Source organism: Schistocerca nitens, chromosome 10, assembly GCF_023898315.1.
Source record: "Schistocerca nitens isolate TAMUIC-IGC-003100 chromosome 10, iqSchNite1.1, whole genome shotgun sequence".
NCBI classification, from domain to species: Eukaryota; Metazoa; Arthropoda; class Insecta; order Orthoptera; family Acrididae; genus Schistocerca; species Schistocerca nitens.
In genome coordinates this window covers 62,773,993-62,797,675 of record NC_064623.1, presented here as the reverse complement: position 1 = coordinate 62,797,675, position 23,683 = coordinate 62,773,993, and the positions used below count along the sequence as shown (strand labels likewise).

General features: G+C 42.0%; 1 protein-coding gene across 2 annotated transcripts in view; it reads right to left on the bottom strand.

The window, feature by feature from the left end:
- Positions 1-171: 171 nt before the first annotated feature.
- Positions 172-23,683, bottom strand: part of LOC126210202 (uncharacterized) — a 44,221-nt gene continuing 20,709 nt past the window's right edge. For both annotated transcript variants that reach the window (XM_049939379.1, XM_049939380.1), the window contains 4 exons: positions 22,214-22,321; positions 19,682-19,988; positions 10,401-10,547; positions 172-425 (listed from right to left, as the gene is read on the bottom strand). In XM_049939379.1, the coding sequence (XP_049795336.1) occupies positions 348-425; positions 10,401-10,547; positions 19,682-19,988; positions 22,214-22,321 (640 nt within the window). In that variant the 3' untranslated portion in view covers positions 172-347. The remainder of the gene's footprint in view (positions 426-10,400; positions 10,548-19,681; positions 19,989-22,213; positions 22,322-23,683) is intronic.

Genomic DNA, 23,683 nt, shown 5'->3' with positions numbered 1-23,683 from the left:
GAATACAGTACCAAAATCTTACAGGACAATATTTCTCTAAGGCACACATCTATTCCTGTAATGTTTACAACAATAATCAATGCCCCAGATTTAGTGAAGAAATTGTCATGGAAACAGCACGAAATCATTTGGACACACAGCAAAGAGAATAGAAAGAACACACTACAAAAATTACAAAATATAAACATGTTTATTGATAAAATACTGCATTACAGCGAATCCAGATGTTATTACACATGCACCTGTTCAATTTGTGTCATCTGGAAGTCATTTAAAATCTTCAGAAACACATGTCAGTCTTCCAGTTATAAAAAATCATTTTTTCATTTCTCTCATACACTGTGATGCTACAGAGAATATCGATGTACCAGTTCCTCCTGCCAACTCCGTCGAAGTTTATGAGGAGGGACGACTTCCGGTTTAACCTGTCAAAAAGGGAAGACATTTAACAATGACAATATCTTCAGTGGCACAAAACTGTGAGAAGAAAGTTTCATTCAGACAGCAAATCCTGAACAGATTATGACAAATGACACTTCGAGCGCTGGACACTGATAAATGGAGAGCTTCAAAACATTTATGTTAAAAATTAAGAACACTGCCAACAAGTTTGCCTCGAAAAACTGTAAAGTGTTCTGCTGTCTGTCTGAACATTAGTTCAACACAAGAATAGAAATAATATGTTGACAGATCACTGTTACTGCAAGCATTGATATCAACAGGAAATTTTCAACTGTTATGAAAAAATTAACCCTTACAATTTTCATCTTTTTTGTCAGAGAAAGAAAACAAAAGTCAAATAAGAATATTAAGTGATTCATTTTTTAGAGGCTATTTGAAAAAAAAAATTAAAGGGGTGGCAATGGCCAAAATCTGCAATGCTTTCAACATTTTTAGTTCACACAATAAAATACAAGTTTTGGTATTACATATGCCTCTTGGCTGTAATCACATGGTACTTTTTTTAACAAAATGTAAGTCCACAAAATCTGCCAATTCAATTTGAATAATACAGCAACCATCAATTTGTACGACTCAGGAAAGGCTCGAAGGAAGAAAGATTACGTTTAACATCCTGTTGAGGTCATTGGAGACAGAGCAAAAGCTCAGATTAAGGACGAATGGGGAAGAAAATCGGCCATGCCCTTTTGAAGCGACCATCCCGGCATTTTCCTTAATCTATTTAGTGAATCACAGACAACCTAAATCAGGATGGCCAGATTTGAATTTTAACTGCTGCATGTCTCTGCACTGCAACATTTGTTTTGGTGGCTGGGAAACTGATACTCCTTTCATAAATATTTATAGTAATTCTGGTTACTGAAATTACAGTGTGGAATGAAAATAATGGAAAAAGTCAAGGTAACCGTAGTGACCAGTGTAGATGCCACACACACAATCCTGGTGCTCAGTTCTATGTCACACGACAGAAGTATGAAGACGCTAGCACTGGCAGTGGACGCCACTCTTAGATTCACGCGCAGGTCCTCCGCACTGCACTCTACTGGCCAATCGATGGCTTATAGAGTCATCTCCGGCCAGCCACACTCTCAGTTACACGTTGAGATTTGGTCCATGTTTATTGGACTACTAGTGTATCCACCCTGTGGGAAATGTCTTTTGTATAAGTTATTCTAGATGTAATAAAGTGTTGTGTCAGTTATTATCTGTGAGTTCTTGTAATCAGAAAACATGGGTGACAAATAAGCTCCAAGGGCTTCGTTCTGCAGCTGCTTTTTGTATCTTCTTGTGACACAGAGCCTCTGCTTCAAATGTTGGTGCAACAACAGATGGAACTTCCTACTGCCATGTGACAGGCTATGCCGGTGTTGCTCTCTCCCTCTTCATCTCCAGTTACGGTCCCCCCTCCTCTCCTGCCAAGTGTCAAGGCAGCAGAAGATTGAGAAGTGTATGAATATTGCCTACAGCAAATTTCCACACCTTGCACATTTCGGATGTGGGAGTATGTCGTGCACTGGTTTTGTTACAGATTTAACCTTCTATCAGACATTGCAGCAATTGCCCCGTTGCAGGAACCTTCCTCAGTGTCGTCTGACAATTTATGTTTATTGTCATCTTTCTAATATCCCCACTGCACACACGTCTTCACAGCTAGGGTTGAATTCTACCGATGCCAGAAGCAGCCCCTTAAGTCTTTTCATGCCTGGGCTGTGACCCTCCACAGCCTTACTCACAAGTGAAATTTTGTCACAGCCAAGTCAAAAGAATCGTATGCAGATGTCACGGTTCACAATGTTATCATCCGCTCTGCCCCAGATAAGGAAGTCAGGCAATGGGCCCTCCAATTAGAAAACACCTCCCTCGAAGAGGTTTTGTCAACTGTCTAGTTGTATGTCTCTCACACTGCTGGTCAGCAGCTAGAAGTATGGTGCGAAGGCACGGGTGTACGGAATGGCCCAGCTGCATTCGCTGCATCCCAGGAGGGTGGCATCACGGTGGTGCGACACAGCCGATCCACTGGTTGCTACACAGTACGTAAAAGGCATTCCAGCCACTGCTCCCTGTTGCCGTTGTGTGCCTCTCGTTGCTCCAACATGATAGATCAGAGCATCCCACCATTGGCCCGTCTGGCATTAAGTGTAAAAGGCCACATTGCAGCAGTCTTCCACTCAACACAGGACTGTGTTAGAGAACATAGATACTGATATCCAGGAAGTGTCATCGTCACGGCCAGTTCCTGATCGGGATTCCTACAAACTTTTTATCGAGGTTTTCATTCACTCATGACAGATGCACCTGAAAGTGGACAATGGTGTGACAGTTTCTTTGCTTAATGCCCAAACATATTAGGACCTCAGCTCTCCACCACTGTTGCTGTTAAACACGTGCCTATGTGGATATGGTAAACAGCAACTCCCCTTGCTTGGTCAGTTCACTGCTGATTTTACCTATATACCGGCGACTCTATTGTCATCCATGATGCTAGTTTAGCAAACCTTTTCAGGTTTGATGGATTGATGCCTTTGGCGTTTCAGTCACAGACTCCATACAGCTGCTATCTGCCAAAGCCCTTATCAATCATTGGAATCTCTGTGCTCAAAATTTCTGGATATCTTTGTAGGCCTATGACGTGCCACAGACTTTCCATGCCCACATAACCAGCTCACCCTAAATTTTTTTGAGCTAGGCGGATTCCTATAGGCCTACACTCCCAAGTCAATATGGAGATGGATCGGCTCGTATCTCAGTGTTGTGGTTCGCATTTCCTCTAGTGAGTGGCACACCCCTTGTCACTGTGAGGAAACCTTCTGATAAATTATGACTTTGTGGGATTTTAAGGTCACTGTGGATTCACAGTCTGTGGTCGACACATACCCACTGCCATGTCCACACACTTAGCAAGGAGTCAGTTCTTTTACAAACCTGATCTTTCTGAAGCGTATCGCCAGTTACCCTTGGATGAGGAGTCTAGTCTTTCACAGTTCTTTATCTGCCTTTCGGCCTGTATTGATATAAACAGTTGATGTCTGGGGTAGCAATTTTTCAATCCTCTCTGGAACAGGTCATGTCCACTATTCCATACTGTCTCAACCACATGGATGACATTGCCATGGAACATTCTATGAACGACCATCTGCACAATCCCTGTGCTCTTTTTCGAAAACTCTGCGTTGTGGATCTGGGTTGCAGTCTGCAGAAGTCCAAATTTTTCCAACTATCTCTTGAGTATCTGGGCCACACCAATCACGGCAGGAGTTCCAACTCCTTGTGAATCTTATCAGTCATTGTAGATCTTCTGTGTACCCCACTGTTGCAACAATTACAGGCTTCCTGAGTAAAATTGGCTATTATCATTGATTCATTCCAGGTCATTCAACATTGCACACATCCTCTCTGCCTCCTTTTCCACAAGGGTGCTTCCTTTTGTCTGGTCTCTGGAATGCAACCAGCCCTTCCCCAAGCTCAAGGACCCCTTCAGATCAGCACTGTGTCTAGCTATGTTTGATCCCAACAAACCACTGGTTTTGGTTAAGGACACCTCGTAGTATGGCATGGAGCAGTCCTCACCAATCGGAATGCAAATGGCTCCACACAGCCACTAGCATTTGCCAGTCCAGCACAGGTCCACTACATGCTGGACAAAAAGGAGGCTCTGACCATTGTGTATGCGGTCACGATACTTCATGTTTTCTTGTGTGGCACAAAATTCAAACTCATTATGGACCAAAGGCCATTAGTTTTGTTATTTCACCCATCCAACTGGGTCCCCGATAATGATACCCACAGGCTGCAGTGATGGGCCTTACTCCTCTCCAAATACCACTATGAGATCCATTTTTGCCCCAATGGGCACCACGCCAACGTGGATCCCTTATCCCAGCTGCCAGTCTGCTTGGACCCCAAATTTAATCGAGTTGAGCTCTTTTCTTTTTTCTTTTAGTGGCTATCTCCTACAGCCCTAGTTTCTGAACACTACTATTCAAATCGCCATGGCAACAGTGTCCGACCCCATCCCCTAACAGCTAGTCCTTGTCCTGCAGAGTTGGTCTTCTCATCCTCCACACTGCGCTTCCAATCAGTTTCATAACTATTTTGTTTTGCGTCACTGTCTCCCAGTTGCAGATGGGGTCCTCCTCCTCCTCTCCATGGATGCTGCTGCTTCCAGGGTGGTTATTCCTGGGAGTTTGGGGCAGGAGCTCGTGCAGGTGTTACATGAGGGTCACCGGGATGTTTTCTGCACCAAAGATTTAGGTTTCAGACATGTTTACTGGCCCGGCATTGACTGGGAGCAGGAGAATTTGGTTGCTGTGTGTCCCCAATGCGCTAGTCACAGGTGGCTCCCAAGGCTTTGTTCTCCCTATGGCCTCCAGCAGCAACCCAGCCCTGTGAATGCATCCATGTGGATTTTGTGGCTCTGTATTTGAATGTGTTTTGGCTGACTGTCATTGACTGGTTTTGCATTTCCCGTGCTTGGTCTGGTGCTCCTCTGCCACTACTGAAGACACTATTTGGCTCCCACAAAAATTTTTTTCCGCACAAGGTCTGCCAGTTACTCTTGTTTCTGACAGTAATCTCAGTTGACGTCTTAGGAATTTTGCAATTTCTGCGTGTGGTCAGGCATTCGCCATGTTTTGAGTAAAACATACATTTCTCTCGTTGCTATGTTAAAATTTGCTTCTTTTTCCAAAACAGACAGGAGTTTACACAATGTCACCTCACTACCATGTTATGCAGATCCAACTGTGAGAGAATTCTGAAACAGCTGTATTAAGTTTCTTACATGAGAAAAAGAGGAAAAGTAAGGTCAACAGCTCATGAAAAAGCACATCCCTGGTACAAAAATAAACATATAACGTCTTCACTTGTATTGTTCCAAAAGCAATAGCATTTCTCATTTCACCAACAATTACATTATTTTATCGAAAAAGTCTTTAGCTACTGGAATAATGTGGCACATAATGAAGTTTTCCATGATAACAATATGGCAAAATGCTCTCCTCTTTGCGTGCTATCACTTACCATACTCTCATTTCCATATCTCAAACTATTTATGAAATATGAGGAATATTCTTGATATCTCATTCTGGCTTTACCGCTGGCATGCCTCATCACGAATGAGAGTGCTACATCGGATCAATTTTCTCCAGCCTGGTTAAAGATAGAGACCTCCACACAACTCTAAAGAAAACTTTAATATGTTAGCTACACTACTGGCCATTAAAATTGCTACACCACGAAGATGACGTGCTACAGACGCGGAATTTAACCACCAACAGGAAGAAGATGGTGTGATATGCGAATGATTAGCTTTTCAGAGCATTCACACAAGGTTGGCACCGGTGGTGACACCTGCAATGTGCTGACATGAGGAAAGTGTCCAACCGATTTATCATACACAAACAGCAGTTGACCGGCGTTGCCTGGTGAAACGTTGTTGTGATGCCTTGTGTAAGGAGGAGAAATGTGCACCATCATGTTACTGACCTTGATAAATGTCGGATTGTAGCATATCGAGATTGCGGTTTATCGTATCACAACATTGCTGCTCGCGTTGGTCGAGATCCAATGACTGTTAGCAGAATATGGAATCGGTGGGTTCAGGAGGGTAATACGGAACACCGTGCTGGATCCCAATGGCCTCTTATCACTAGCAGTCAAGATGACAGGAATCTTATCTGCATGGCTGTAATGGATCGTGCAGCCACGTCTCGATCCCTGAGACAACAGATGGGGGCGTTTGCAAGACAACAACCATCTGCACGAACAGTTCAATGACATTTGCAGCAGCATGGACTATCAGCTCGGAGACCATGGCTGCGGTTACCCTTGTTGCTGCATCACAGCAGGAACGCCTGCGATGGTGTACTCAATGACGAACCTGGGTGCACAAATGGCAAAATGTCATTTTTTCAGGTGAATCCAGGTTCTGTTTACAGAATCACGATGGTCACATCCGTGTTTGTGACGTCGAGGTGAACACACATCGGAAGCGTGTATTCGTCATCACCATACTGGCGTATCACCCGGCGTGATGGTATGGGGTGCCATTGGTTACACGTCTCGGTCACCTCTTGTTCACATTGACAGCACTTTGAAGAATGGACGTTACATTTCAGATGTGTTACGACCCGTGGCTCTACCCTTCATTCGATCCCTGCAAAACCCTATATTTCAGCAGGATAATGCACGACTGCATGTTGCAGGTCCTGTACGGGCATTTCTGGATACAGAAAATGTGCGACTGTTTCCCTGGACAGTGTATTCTCCAGATCTCTCACCAATTGGGAACGTCTGGTCAATGGTGGCAGAGCAACTGGCTAGTCACAATACGCCAGTCACTACTCTTGATGAACTGTGGTATCGTGTTGAAGCTGCATGGGCAGCTATACCTGTACACGCCACCCAAGCTCTGTTTGACTCAATGCCCAGGCGTATCAAGGCCATTATTACGGCCAGAGGTGGTGGTTGTGGGTACTGATTTCTCAGGATCTATGCAGCCAAATTGCGTGAAAATGTAATCACATGTCAGTTCTAGTATAATATATTTGTCCAATGAATACCCTTTTATCAATTGCATTTCTTCTTGGTGTAGCAATTATAATGGCCAATAGTGTGAATTCCATATACAGCAATATATTATGTAATATGCACCAAATGCAAAATCACAGTAACGGCTATTTTCCATTGAAAACTTCTTTGAATTTCATGTAGTGTCTTACTTAAATGCGTAAATCTCAGTAACTATGACCATTAACGAAATGATGAGGTTGACAGTTAAAGCTGTAAGTAATGCAAAAATGAAAAAAATTTAGTAAGCATTTTCTGTAAAATTGAAGGTGTATGCCTTTATTTCATCATCACAGCTCGTGACTGACGGAATGGGCAAACAAATGTTGGCCTCCCCTTCTGAACAAAGGGATGAACTAACCCAGTGCTTAGGACATGGAAACTTGTCAGCTGCTCGATAACTTAAATACTAGTATTATTTACTTACAACTCATTTCAACAATATTCATTATTTGTTTCTTTGGCTTAGTTACAACACTCTTGCATTTTCTGTATTTGTTATGCAGACATGCCAACTTTCAAAAGTGAAAAATCAGGAGAATTTTAGCGCTGCACTATTGTGAATTACAACACATCCCTGACAAAGTTGCAATAATTCAGTACCTGTACCTGGCACACCCATATTGTTTCGCAATTTCAGAATCGGAAAACATTTTGCGAAGCAAAGGCCCAGCATGGTTGGTACAGTTTATAGTCAAGTTATGCTCTACAATAAATGAGGTAAATAAAGCCTCGGCATTCGTCACAGAATCTACATTTTGAGGTTTACACGAGAAGTTAAGTTTCTGGTTCAGTCCTACACAATGGACACTCTCCATGTGTTTTTTAGTTTGCACATGTTTCTCTTCCTTATATACGTTTCTGAACACTGCATCGTATTTCTTTGCCATCCTGCACAAAAAATAATCAACACCTCCATGATACGCAGCCAACAACTACTACAGAGTACACAAATCACACAGCAGAACCGAGAACACAATGGTCCTACGTTCTAGACAATGGTCATGTAGCAATGATGCCAACCCTGGTGCACCGTTTCCCCATACACTGCACTTCAAATTCCCCTAAATAATTTGTCACACTGTCGGATAAGCGAGTGTGAGGTGGGACGGTAAAAGGGAGTCAACAATGAAATTGTCGAGTGGAGGGGCGGGGAGGTGGGAGTAGTAACCCTAAATATTTTTCCCCCCCTGAAACATATATCCCTCTAATTTCCCCCAGGCAGGCCTTTGGAAAGGATTGATATTTCTGTGGGACTAAGGCTTCTGGAGAAAAAGTTCATAACTGTGTTGCGGATCTGTTTAGGTTCAGTGTTGTGTGTGGTGGTAGGTGGGAGTTTTGGAGGGTGGGGTAAGCAGTCTCCATGACCAACTATATCCTCACCCACAATTACTTCTCCTTTGAAGGCTTTACCTACAAACAAATCTGCAGTACAGCTACGGGCACCCGCATGGCACCATCCTATGCTAACCTATTCATGGGCCATCGAGAGGATCCTTCCTAAAAACCCAGAATCCTAAACCCCCCACCTGGTTCAGATTCATTGATGACATCTTTGCTGTCTGTATTGAAGGTGAGGACACCTTATTCACATTCCTCCAGAACCTCAACAACTTCTCCCCCATTTGCTTCACCTGGTCCTACTAAACCTAACATGTCACCTTCCTAGATGTTGACCTTCACCTCAGAGATGGCCATCAGTACCTCCGTCCATATCAAACCTACTAACCACCAGCAATACCTCCACTTCGACAGTTGCCACCCGTTTCATACAAAGAGTCCCTTCCGTACAGCCTAGCCATCTGCGGTCATCGCATCTGCAGTGATGAGCAGTCCCCCTCAAAATATACAGAGGGTCTCAATGAAGCCTTCACTGACTGTAATTATCCTCCCATCCTTGTACAAAAACAAATCACCCATGCCTTATCTTTCCAGTGTCCCACCACCTCCCAAGTCCCACAGTCCGGTCACAGAGGAGCATTCCCCTCGTAACTCAGTACCAGCCGGGACTGGAACAACTGAATAACATTCTCTGCCAGGGTTTCAGTTACCTCTCATCATGCCTTGAAATGAGAAATGTCCTGCCCACTATCCCTCCCACCCCTCCTACCGTGGTTTTCCGCCGTCCACCGAACCTACACTATCTACTCGTCCATCCTTACACAACCCCTGCTCCCAATCCCTTACCTCATGGCTCATACCCCTGTAATAGACCTAGATGCAATACCTGTCCCATATATCCTCCTACCACCACCTACTCCAATCCGGTCACTAACATCACCTACCCCATCAAAGGCAGGGCTACCTGTGAAACCAGTCATGTGATTTACAAGCTAAGCTGCAACCTCTGTGCTACATTTTATGTAGGCATGACAACCAACAAGCTGTCTGTCCGCATGAATGGCCACTGACAAACTGCGGCCAAGAAACAAGTGGACCACCCTGTTGCTGAACACGCTGCCAAACATGATATCCCTCATCTTAACGACTGCTTCACAGCCTGTGCCATATGGATCCTTCCCACCAACACCAGCTTTTCTGAATTGCGCAGGTGGGAACTTTCCCTGCAATACATCCTACGTTCCCGTAACCCTCCTGGCCTCAACCTTCATTAGTCACTGTCCTCACCCATCCATCCCCCTCCTTGTTCCCATTCCAGCACTACACAGCCGTCATTTCACCGCCACACCCCTCCTTACCCACACCCAGTTGCCACTCCCATCATGCACTGGTGCTGCTGTTCGCAGTGTGGTCTCAGCTGTGTGTGTGTGTGTGTGTGTGTGTGTGTGTGTGTGTGTGTGTGTGTGTGTGTGTGTGTACTGCTGACAAAGGCCTTAATGGCCGTAAGCTTTAATTGTGTGAATCTTTTTATTGTGCCTATCGCGACTCAGCATCTTCACTATATGGTGAGTAGCAACTTTCCTTCTCTGGTTCAAATGGCTCTGAGCACTATGGGACTCAACTGCTGTGGTCATAAGTCCCCTAGAACTTAGAACTACTTAAACCTAACTAACCTAAGGACAGCACACAACACCCAGCCATCACGAGGCAGAGAAAATCCCTGACCCCGCCGGGAATCGAACCCGGGAACCCGGGCGTGGGAAGCGAGAACGCTACCGCACGACCACAAGATGCAGGCTTCCTTCTCTGGTATTGTTACATTCCATCCTGGATTTTCCATTGTTTGAAAACATAAATATGAATTATGAAAGGAAAATGTATGCACCATACAGGAACAGATGGTAAGATGTCACTTGCACTCGAGCTAAAAACGGTAACGCAAGGTCCTGAAGCTACCAGGCAGTCACCTTCATAATTATCTAGCACCTGTAGAAAAATGATGTACGTGCAATACACTTATAATTACTTACCGAGTACCTCGCTTGCGCCTGGCGAACAGCCCACCCCACCGTTTCGTTAGCACCACGCCAGGATGGTTGTGCCACTGGAGAGAGAATACGCCTCTGTTGCTCTGAGGATTGTGTTTTGCCTAGTTCCTCGTATCTGTCCAATATACTCTGGAAAAAAAATTAAATAAATAAATAAAAAATTATATAATATAGTATTACCATATTTAACTGTAGGTGATACTTTCCCCTTGAATTATTGATTACTGGAAAAAATCATATTTTAAGGAGTGTGCATGATGACAAACACAAAATACAGCAGGTCATCAGTCTGTCAATCTAACTGAGAACTTCCTCGCCCAGTACACTGAAGGTCTCAGCAAGGCCTTCACAGACAGGCAAGTAAATGATATCCTTTGCCAGGACTTTGTTTAGTCATCATTGTGCCCTGAAATGGACATCCTGCCCAAGATTCTTCCCACCCCTCTAAAAGTGGTGTTCCATCACCTATCCAACATTCACACCTTCCTATAGTCTGTTCAGAACTACTTTAGGATTGACACTTGTGCAGGAGCATTTAGAGGTGCAGAACAGAGTTGCCACATCCCCCAAAGAGCACACGCAATCTTACATTTCATTCAACTCGTTCAAACAGGCAAACTATTCAGTTTATAAATATAGAAATTGCATCAATGCATTCTAAAAGAGTTATACTACATTTTGATTTTAGTTTTAGCTGCAGCAACAAATTATTAAGATGATATACAGTTTACAGAAGTGCAATTCCTCACAACGTAACTAAATTTTCGACATGTGGGAAACTTTTTTGTTATTGAAGTTAGGTGAATACATTACACGAATGAAATTTCAAGAATACATCACATTTCCATATGTTCGAAACCAGAACTCTGTTGGAGATCTCTAATATGAGATAATTTGAGTTAAATATGATGCACAATTGTCCGCTAATCGGGTGCCCGTACAGTTTCAGCATGAGAAACGGATAGATATAGGTTTGTAATGAAACTGTTATAGATTTTCTGATCCACCTACTTAATTCTAACGCAACCAAAAATAAGATTAAGTATGTTTATCACAGTGGGAAAACTTATCTTAAATAGTGCAACATCTATTATTCAGAAAGAATATAGGCGATACAAATAACACGGCATCTGTATTATAGCAGTTATATAGTAAGCAATAATATATGTGTAATGCATACTGAATTTCTGAGATGAATTTCCTATGAAATTAGTGGCTGTTAAGGCCTTCTTATTAAAATTTCAAAACTTGTGACGATATACTTTTGTTATGTAGGCACTTACAGATGTAAACTGCGCATGCCAAGCACATAGCTGGATCCGCCTGTGCTCCATTTCTACGGGGATAATGGAGAAATTCTAATGAAGTATCTCTCGTTGCTATGACAGATTCTTGAAGTGTCACTGTCACTGTCGTCATTTAATAAATTGTCATCTCCTCCATTGAATTTTCCGAAAGATCTTCATTCTGCCATGCACTTTCCATAATGCTCTACGTACGTTTCACCACAGCCTTCTTCCAATCTTCAGCGGTGACATTCTTGACAGCTCTTGTGAGTGCTTCAACTGCAGAGAGGGTCACAATTTATTATTACCCCGGGCAACATAGCCTTTAATTTGGGCCACACTAACTTTATTGGGTTGAAATGGCAGTGGTAAGGTGGTAGCCTAATGACTGTATGCCCATGTTTTCTTGCCAGTTCATCAATTTTGTATAGGGGGAACTGTGGCTTATGGAGTGTTATTTTTTCTACCAGCTTCATCTTTTTAAGGTCATCAGTTACATCGACATTATGATGCTGAAACCAATCAATCATTTCCTCCTTTCTGTCTGCCATGTTACATGTATTTTCAACAACAACTGAATGGTAAGGAGTATTATCTAGTACTAGTGTTGACTGTTTTCCAAGATTTGATATTAGTGAATCTTTGAACCACTTTGTAAACATAATGTGGTTCATTTCTTCGTGATACTCTACTATTTACTTTGATTTAAAAAGCAGGAGAATGTTTTCAAGAAAACTCTGGGAGGTGCCTGCATAAAAAAGAATAAGTCTGTCATCCTTACCAGAAAGCATTGCCATTGTTCCTTTAATGGGTTGTCTGTCCAGGCCTGCTTGACAATGTGACCACATTTTGCCCACATTTTGTCAAGCCACACCACTTCATCAATATTTACGCTACGGATGTCCTTTAAAAATTGGCTTCGCCATGGAGCTATATTCCCCCTCTCCATTAACAGCTTATGGGCACGGAAATGTCTATAGTGAAAGCCAAAGTTGTGTAAAACTGTGGACAAGGATGTGCGACTGTGTTGAAAAAGTCTTGATTCTTTAACTGTGACCAATAAATTCCTGAGCATCAGGTGTTCTTTCCTGCGATAATAATCATCAACAAGACAACAAACTGCATCCTCTGGAAATGAATTTACGTTGGTAATCCATTTATCCATATGACGTTTTCCACTCCAGAGGTGTTAAGTTTTTATCGTTCTTCAGGTTCCCTTTCTTTGTCGAACGTTTCCTTCCCAAATGTCACAACAAGTGTTTTTCTTTGTGTTCAAAGCTGAAGAAGTTCTATTACTTTGGTAACAGAGAGCAGTGGGCCACAATTAAGCTTTTCATTCTCACTCAAAGTAAACGCATAAACCATTTCTCTTGACTGCCTTCGTATGGCAATCCTCTAGGCAGGAGAACGATGTCAAACTTTTCCACTTATTACTTCTGATGAACCTCCTGCTGACACTGTTGAGTACCACACAACGAATAACTGTAACAATGAACAACAGTAAAAACTCCTACAACTGTGGACATGAACAAAGTCACATGGTGCAATGACCAGACAGGACAGCAAGCTGACTACAACTGAAGCCCACCGCAAGCATGTAAGTGTTGTGTGGGGTAAAGGTTTGGGAACTTCGAGGATTTACTCCATCTTCAGGTAGTGTGGTACTGGTGGAAACTGGCCCTGCTTTTAATATCCAAAACTACAGACATCTCAACTTCCCAAGCCTACAGTCTGCTGGTCCAGAATTGGTTTTTAGTTTTTGCAACAAACACCAGTAATATGACTTTGAACATATGTCAGCATTAATGTTTAGCAAATGCACTTTCCCTTCCATTTGACATCATCAGAGAACATTTTGTTTGCGAGTGAGCACGCGTTCTGTTGTAAGTTATCCATCGCATTTTGTTCAACACCAATCTAACACTGTAAGCTGTCTCAGAAATTCTAACTACAGGAGTTACATACAGGGCAATTCAAAATTAACAAAGAAATACTTTTTTAATCATGATGTATAAGCAGACAAGGAAAAAAAGAAATCCCTGATTTCCAGATTAAAAACACACTTTCTCAAGGGTGAAAATACATTTTTAATGTGTTAAGTGGCAGTATACTTTTCCTCGGAACTATAAAACTTATCAATCCTTTAAATGGTTGTGGTTGTATACACCAGCGTAGAATTTCCTGGCACTTTAGACAACAAAACCCAGGGAAAAAAACACATTTTGGAAAGATCTTTGGTGTGTAGCAGCTTGTACACTGCATATTTTCATATTAAGAAAGTATAAATTCGAATTCCACCGAACACCGTATGTTACTTTCCAGAGCATTGAAATCGATATTGCGATGAGCCTTTGTAAGCCAGTCACAGCTCATGTCACATGATCTCACCAGCCGATGACAGCAGATATTCAGAGCATAGGGCACGTGATGTAGTCAGCCAACAGCATCACTGTTAAGTAGTGCAAACACAAAAATAGGAAAAGTTAATAGTTTAAATTAATATACACAGTGTTGCTACAAGAAAGGAAAAGCTTTCACTTATAATGATCTCAAAGATTAATAAGCTGCAAGAGAAGCTAAGCTAAGCTTTCACATATAATGTTGATCTTTTTTGCACATTTACATCACACAAAGGTGTCAGTAAAAGTTTTAACAATGACATAAATGTCTGATCTGGACTCTAAATTCTTCCAAATGATCATACTCAAAGAGTTCATTTTCAGATGAGAATCAAAGGCTCTGTGACTTGAGAAATTCATCATACATTCTCGCACATAGTTCATCTTGTGTAGAAGGAAATTTACTTTGAAAGTAACACTTTTCAAACAACCATTTGCAATATTTTCCTGTGGCCAGTTAGATATAGGTCCATTTCTGCAGTTGTTACAGGAGGCCAAATAACAGATGTCACCACACTTGCGCAGCTATGACGAGGCAGGGAGCCCATATGTTCGTACGTGTAAAACATTAAAAGATCTTACATTATATGATAAAAGAAACAAAAGATTAGAAAATACTCTAAGAGCATCGGAATTTTGTGAACCATACTAAAAAGTAATATTCGGTTTAAAATGCACATTCATATGTAAATTTTCTTGGAGTATCAGTACCATATTATCTCATGTTTGGTTCTTTATTGTGGCATTATGCCACACATGCTAGAAGATGAGAATGTGCATTTGAAATGCAGCGAACAACCAATAGTTTGGAATTAAAAACTTAGTTTCAAATAAATTGACTGCCCCAGCGGGAAAGATTAATAAAAGATAAATTTCTGTAGCAAGCCGACAAAAATAACTTCATTGTTCTGCAAGGCGATTAATGCTAGATGTCCAGAAAGGTGGAAGTAAAATAAAATCAGGAACTAATAACATGTATTTTTAATTCACTTGACAGCTTTTTATTTGACCTGAGAGCAATAAATGAAGAGGAAACAGCAATTTATTCCATAAATTATCTGGGAGTATGCATTAGGAGTGATTTAAAATGGAATGATCATGTAAAGTTAATCGTTGGTAAAGCAGATGCCAGACAGATTCATTGGAAGAATCCTAAGGAAATGCAATCCGAAAACAAAGGAAGTAGGTTACAGTACGCTTGTTCGCCCACTGCTTGAATACTGCTCAGCAGTGTGGGATCCGTACCAGATAGGGTTGATAGAAGAGAGAGAGAAGATCCAACGGAGAGCAGCGCGCCTCGTTACAGGATCATTTAGTAATCGCGAAAGCGTTACGGAGATGATAGATAAACTCCAGTGGAAGACTCTGCAGGAGAGATGCTCAGTAGCTCGGTACGGGCTATTGCTAAAGTTTCGAGAACATACCTTCACCGAAGAGTCAAGCAGTATATTGCTCCCTCCTATGTATATCTCGCGAAGAGACCATGAGGATAAAATCAGAGAGATTAGAGCCCACACAGAAGCATACCGACAATCCTTCTTTCCACGAACAATACGAGACTGGAATAGAAGGGAGATACATGGGTATATTTAGATATATTTTTCCTACGTGGAATGTTTCCCACAAAGATGATGTGACTTACTGAACGAAAATGCTGGCAGGTCGATAGACACACAAACAAACACAAACATACACACAAAATTCAAGCTTTCGTAACAAACTGTTGCCTCATCAGGAAAGAGGGAAGGAGAGGGAAAGACGAAAGGATGTGGGTTTTAAGGGAGAGGGTAAGGAGTCATTCCAATCCCGGGAGCGGAAAGACTTACCTTAGGGGGAAAAAAGGACGGGTATACACTCGCATACACACACATATCAATCCACACATATACAGACACAAGCAGACATATTTAAAGACAAAGAGTTTGGGCAGAGATGTCAGTCAAGGCAGAAGTGCAGAGGCAAAGATGTTGTTGAATGACAGGTGAGGTATGAGTGGCGGCAACTTGAAATTAGCGGAGATTGAGGCCTGGTGGATAACGGGACGAGAGGATATATTGAAGAGCAAGTTCCCATCTCCGGAGTTCAGATAGGTTGGTGTTAGTGGGAAGTATCCAGATAACCTGGATGGTGTAACACTGTGCCAAGATGTGCTGACCGTGCACCAAGGCATGTTTAGCCACAGGGTGATCCTCATTACCAACAAACACTGTCTGCCTGTGTCCATTCATGCGAATGGACAGTTTGTTGCTGGTCATTCCCACATAGAATGCGTCACAGTGTAGGCAGGTCAGTTGGTAGATCACATGGGTGCTTTCACACGTGGCTCTGCCTTTGATCGTGTACACCTTCCGGGTTAAAGGACTGGAGTAGGTGGTGGTGGGAGGGTGCATGGGACAGGTTTTACACTGGGGGCGGTTGCAAGCGTAGGAGCCAGAGGGTAGGGAAGGTGGTTTGGGGATTTCATAGGGATGAACTAAGAGGTTACGAAGGTTAGGTGGACGGCGGAAAGACACTCTTGGTGGAGTGGGGAGGATTTCATGAAGGATGGATCTCATTTCAGGGCAGGATTTGAGGAAATCGTATCCCTGCTGGAGAGCCACATTCAGAATCTGATTCAGTCCCGGAAAGTATCCTGTCACAAGTGGGGCACTTTTGTGGTTCTTCTGTGGGAGGTTCTGGGTTTGAGAGGATGAGGAAGTGGCTCTGGTTATTTGCTTCTGTACCAGGTCGGGAGGGTAGTTGCGGGATGCGAAAGCTGTTGTCAGGTTGTTGGTGTAATGCTTCAGGGATTCCGGACTGGAGCAGATTCGTTTGCCACGAAGACCTACGCTGTAGGGAAGGGACCGTTTGATGTGGAATGGGTGGCAGCTGTCTTAATGGAGGTACTGTTGCTTGTTGGTGGGTTTGATGTGGACGGACGTGTGAAGCTGGCCATTGGACAGGTGGAGGTCAACATCAAGGAAAGTGGCATGGGATTTGGAGTAGGACCAGGTGAATCTGATGGAACCAAAGGAGTTGAGGTTGGAGAGGAAATTCTGGAGTTCTTCTTCACTGTGAGTCCAGATCATGAAGATGTCATCAATAAATCTGTACCAAACTTTGAGTTGGCAGGCCTGGGTGACCCAGAAGGCTTCCTCTAAGCGACCCATGAATAGGTTGGCGTACGAAGGGGCCATCCTGGTACCCATGGCTGTTCCCTTTAATTGTTGGTATGTCTGGTCTTCAAAAGTGAAGAAGTTGTGGGTCAGGATGAAGCTGGCTAAGGTAATGAGGAAAGAGGTTTTGGGTAGGGTGGCAGGTGATCGGCGTGAAAGGAAGTGCTCCATCGCAGCGAGGCCCTGAACGTGCGGGATATTTGTGTATAAGGAAGTGGAGACACTGGAGTATATAGAGGAGACAACTACCATAAAGCAGAAAAAAAAAAACAATTGGAAAAGGAAGAAGCTATTAACTCTTCAGAAAAATAGCATTCTTTCTTGCCTATTAGCTAATGACTTTGTTTTGTGTGACATAAAATTAAATATAGGTTACATAAAACCAGTAAAGACGAGACAAGAAAGACAGTACTCATTTCTTCGATCCTTAGGTCCCAGCATTTTTTTTCTCTCTGATCTTACTAAAACTTTACTTGGCATGCTTTCCTTTCTGGGAAAAAATCTATTACCTCATCAAAGATCGTCAAATGTTTTGCTACATGAAAAAACGAAATGTCGTCGTCTAATACTGTAACTGCTGTTAGTACAAATAGTACCCCTGACTGGTGTGGTTTCTTGATCTGATTACTAATATTTTGTCACTGTCTGCTAGATAAAACAAAATAGGCCTGCCTAATATTGCAGCAACTTTTAACACACACCAAATAAGCGAGACTGTTTTGGCACAAATGGTCAGTTTTATAACACAACAGAATATAATTCATGAAGTACCAATATAAAATGCCTATTAGGCCTACTACAAGCAAAAAGCTTTACATTAGGAAATTGTTTCACATTTCAGTCATGCGCTCCAGCTTCTCAAGCATGAGATCAAAATGTAGTAGTACAAAATTTTTATATAAATTTGGAGTCTTCATATTCTTCTGTAATTTGTGTCATGTCCCTGTTTCTTCTCCTTCATCATTCCATCAATCAATCAATCTTGTCATCACTAATTATGTAACTATTCCCGCCAGTATCAAAACTTATTCACCGGTTAACTTCACTAGCCCTGCCACAATCACCGGTTTAGTTACCCCACGTTTATTCTCTGGTTAGGCATTATTACGTGTTTGTACAATGCGTTTTCCGTGCTACTCCCAGAACAGAACTTAAATGGCTGCTAGCTGGGGACTCTACAACTGGCCCTTACTAGTGTAGCCATTTGGCCAAAAACTGTCAGTCAAAATATCATTCTCTTGGATACATCGAAAAGTTAATACATAATTTTTCGTGCCTTTTATTCCTGTTAGTCGTTTATTCTCACTCTGATAGAATCTATGGATTTTGTTCATAATTATAACAATGCTGATCATTTGCAAACTCAGTCAGCCACAAACAGTGATTGACATTCACCTGTTTGGCTTTATTCCACTCAGCTCGTAAACCCTGTCCCTTTTGTCTGCATGAGAGTTTATTTCTAAATGCAACGGAGATTCCTCTGGCAGAGACGCCATGTACACTATTAACGAATTCAAAAATCAACTTATGATTCATCCAGAAATCAACTTGGAATGTATTCAAAAATTAACAGGGATGAGTTTCAAAATCATATGAATAATTGATAGACCAATGTGCACTGGATGCTCGGCACTTTGTGAAACAAGGTTTTTTCCTCAAGAATATGAATTTGGCGGACCCCCCCCCCCCCCCTCCCAGCCCCACCGAAATTGCCACACGAAGCAGATAGCCCGGTTGTTGTAGTTTAGTACTGGTTCAAGGATGTCCATGAATTCAATAATTTCTGGCAGTGATAGTCTGGGCCGTTTTATAAGGTTTGACCTGATGACGTAATGTGTTTTTTGGGATGGGTATGTTTGATTATAGGTTTGTGATGTCAAATGATACTAGAAGGGTGAATGAGGGATGTTGATGTTGACTTTTTTTTTGTGTGTAGTTTTTAGTGTATGTACATTTCTTGGTGAGAATGGAGTTAAATTTGTTTGTAATTTTATAATCTGGTCTGTTTCTTGAGTTCACAATCAGGAAAATAGGAAAACCTTCTTTGTGTATCTTTGGTAGCGATTTATTATTCCTATGCACACCTATACATATTTGAATAGGATGATATTCAGCGAGTCAGCACCCAGCAGTTAACACCAATGAAACACTGAACTTTGTCTAGGAACAGTGAGAAGTGAAGATGGGGAGAAGATGAAAAATTAAAAGAAAAATGCAGTCAAGAAATACAAGGAAAGGGGGAAAGTGGGAAGGCATGTGCATACCTGTATGTATGTGTGTGTGTGTGTGTGTGTGTGTGTGTGTGTGTGTGTGTGTGTGTGTGAGAGAGAGAGAGAGAGAGAGAGAGAGAGAGAGAGAGAGAACTGCAACTAGATCAGGCAATTTACAACACTACACAATTTTTCAAATAAATCTACACTCACTTGATTGGTGCACGGTTCTGCACGAATCGGAGGTCCCTCAACTGGCATCTCGAGAAGCCCGCCATTGTTCCTCAAGAGGCGAGAAGCGAGTTCTGCTGTAACCATGCGGAGATGCATCTTGCGGCCTCCCATGACTGGACCAGCTACCTCACATATCGACCCCCTGCCACCTCGGCAGACGTCCTCCACGAGACTTAACACCCTCCGCCGCCCGAGAAGCGATGGTGGCACTCCGAGCACTGTGACCCACAGCCGTGCCCAGTGGCTGCGCTTGTCCAGGCCATTTGCCTCTGCTGCATTGCTCGACCTTTGTCATGGAAAGTAATTACTGTATTAACAACTAAAGAATTGCAGGAATTTGAACAATATTACAAGCTATGTTCACATGTTACACATACGAGGTCCATTAGAAAAGTATCTTTCTTTCTGCAGACCCCTGTTGGATTTGAACCTAGTACACTTGCACGAGCCGACCTTGAAGCTTTGTGCACATGCGTGAATTTTTTCCCACCTGTTGATAGTGTCAGTTGCTGGCAAGTAGCAGTTGAGGGAGGTAGCGTGCAGTGCTTGTGTCTTTTTTTTTTTTCTTCAAGAAATAATGGAATGACTGGAGCAGTGCTACTGAATTTTGCCAGAAACTGGGTGAAAGCTAGGTAGAAACCATTCGGAAGACGCAAGATGGCTTTTGATGAAGATGCTATGGGCATCACACAGATAAGGAGTGGTACAACTGGTTTAAAGATGGCTGCACATTGGTGGAGATTAGCCACACTCCAGTCATCCATCAATGTGCCAAAATGACCAGGTCACTGTTTCTTGTTTGTTAAGTCACAGCATCTTTGTTTTTTATATACGAGGTGTGGCTAGAAAAAAAACCGGACTAGTACTGGTGAAACAATAAAACGAATGCAATAAGGCTGAAAGTCGCGTGGCCTGTCACGTGACTCTCGCTCCGCCTACTGCTAGAGTTTCATCTGCCTCCTGCACTCAGTCTGCCCGTGGCGTCTGTTTTAAGTAGTTGACGTTTTGTCTGTGCATCGGAAAATGTTGAGTGTACAGAAAGAACAGCGTGTTAACATCAAATTTTGTTTCAAACTAGGAAAATCTGCAAGTGAAACGTTTGTAATGTTACAACAAGTGTACGGCAATGATTGTTTATCGCGAACACAAGTGTTTGAGTGGTTTAAACGATTTAAAGATGGCCGCGAAGACACCAGTGATGACACTCGCACTGGCAGACCATTGTCAGCAAAAACTGATGCAAACATTGAAAAAATCGGTAAACTTGTTCGACACTTTCCTTGTCAACTCCTGTTAACTCAGACACTGCTCTGATTGTTAAACGGCGATCTTGTCGAAGAAGTTTACCGATTTTTTCAATGTTTGCATCAGTTTTTGCTGACAATGGTCTGCCAGTGCGAGTGTCATCACTGGTGTCTTCGCGGCCATCTTTAAATCGTTTAAACCACTCAAACACTTGTGTTCGCGATAAACAATCATCGCCGTACACTTGTTGTAACATTACAAACGTTTCACTTGCAGATTTTCCTAGTTTGAAACAAAATTTGATGTTAACACGCTGTTCTTTCTGTACACTCAACATTTTCCGACGCACAGACAAAACGTCAACTACTTAAAACAGACGCCACGGGCAGACTGAGTGCAGGAGGCAGATGAAACTCTAGCAGTAGGCGGAGCGAGAGTCACGTGACAGGCCACGCGACTTTCAGCCTTATTGCATTCGTTTTATTGTTTCACCAGTACTAGTCCGGTTTTTTTCTAGCCACACCTCGTATATTATTTTCCCACGTGGAGTGTTTCCCCCTATTTAAAAAAAAAAAAAATATGCTGTGACTTACCAAACAGGAAAGCGCTGGTAGATAGACAATAAAAAACACACAAATATCAAGCTTTTGCAACCCACGGTTGCTTCATCAGGAAAGAGGGAAGGAGAGGAAAAGACGAAAGGATGCAGGTTTTAAGGGAGAGGGTAAGGAGTCATTCCAATCCCGGGAGCGGAAAGACTTACCTTAGGGGGAAAAAGGGACATGTATGCGCGCGCGCGCGCACACACACACACACACACACACACACACACACACACACACACACACACATCCGCACATATACAGACACAAGCAGACATATGTAAAAGCAAAGAGTTTGGGTAGAGATGTCAGTCGAGACGGAAGTACAGAGGCAAAGATGTTGTTGAGTGACAAGTGATGTACGAGGGGTGGCAACTTGAAATTAGCGGAGGTTGAGGCCAGGTGGGTAAAGGGAAGAGAGGATATATTGAAGGGCAAGTTCCCATCTCCGGAGTTCTGATAGGTTGGTGTCAGTTAAAGTATCCAGATAACCCGGACGGTGTAACACTGTGCCAGGATGTGCTGGCCATGCACCAAGGCATGTTTAGCCACAGTGTGTGTGTGTGTATATATATGCAAAACACGTAAGTCATTTTCATTCTCTGAATTATTTACAGGTAAGATACAATATAAAGAAAATCAGCAGCTTTTAATATATACTTACAATTTATCAGTTTCGATGTCCCATGGCTTCTTTGGATACCATGGTGAATATTCAAAATTGTAATTTTCAAGTAAGTCATTCTGTGTCCTTACTGGTGGCCATTTAGGTCTGTAAATATATTAAAGTGTGTTACTGATGACAAACTGTGAGACATTGGAAGAGTATTCTTCCTATAGTGAAGAACATTGTCATATTTACACTATCAACCAACAGTTAACAATGAATCAAAAGTCCTGTATACTTTTCCTGAAAAATTTCTTATTCAGAATAGTTATTAATTAAAAATTCCACGACAGGTGAAATTACAGAACTGGTAAGTTTGTGAAGTTAACACATTTTAGATTTCTGCACTTTCAACAATACAATATGTCTACACGTAGAGGGTATAGCTACACGTAACAGTCTGGCTGGCATTACTGCATTTTCTGAAATGCGTACCATATCCTAAAAAACTAATTTACTTAAAAGAAAGCAAAAAGAACAAGTCCCACAACTACCATGATATAACCATTTTCCAAGTCAATAGTAAACATACATAGCACAACATATGTGACAACTGAGTAGTCTTTACGCAAATCAAATTTAAAATTTGCATTCAAAACTGAAAACATTTTGGCACAAGTCTGACATAACATTTTGTAGAAAAAAGTAAGTACCTACACATAGTAACATATAAGATCACATGAAACAGTAAATACAGAAAAGGCTTCATTCAGCTGAGAGACTTTTGAGTAAAAAAGAAGTCAGTTTCATTCTCTTAAAATGTATATTATGTTGTAAAAAACTATTCAGTTTTATAGTTGCCAGTATGCTTAATTTTATTTTGTAGCATTACTAGATATTCGAAAATTAGCTTAGTGAGCAATCAGAATCTTCAGAATGCCTCTGATTGTGAAAGCTGTCTCTCTTGCACTACAGATTTCATTTCTTCATTGCTTACGATACACTTGCTTCCCAGTGCTACTTTGAGCTGTCAGCACACAAAATTCACTTAGGGTAAGTTTGAGTAAGTTCCGTTGATGTTCAGGACATTTAGATTTAATATCCTTATTGCTGCTACAGTTGAACAGGCAGAGTGTAGTTGAGCTGTGTTGAGTTGCAACAAAAAACCTGTAGTCAGAAGCCCTCACTGTTCTTTCCTGACTGCAGGGCAAAGGTGATTTTGTACCAGATTTAGACTTTAATTACTAATCACTGTTAATCCCCTTTTCATGTATTCTCCCCAACATTACCCCTTTAGCACACCAAACAGAGTGAGCATAACTTAACCTGCTAACAGTTGAGTGCGGTTTTTTTTTTTTTTTGACAAATTGCCATTTCATTTTGGGTACACAATTGTGCAAATGTTTCATCTCCTGGTAAAAAAATAAGTCAACTAATATCATACAATTTGAGGAAGAAATTTCAGATAAGTGAATCGTGGATGTGCGAATACTGAAGAAGAAGAGAATCATAGGGTTTGAGATGCGG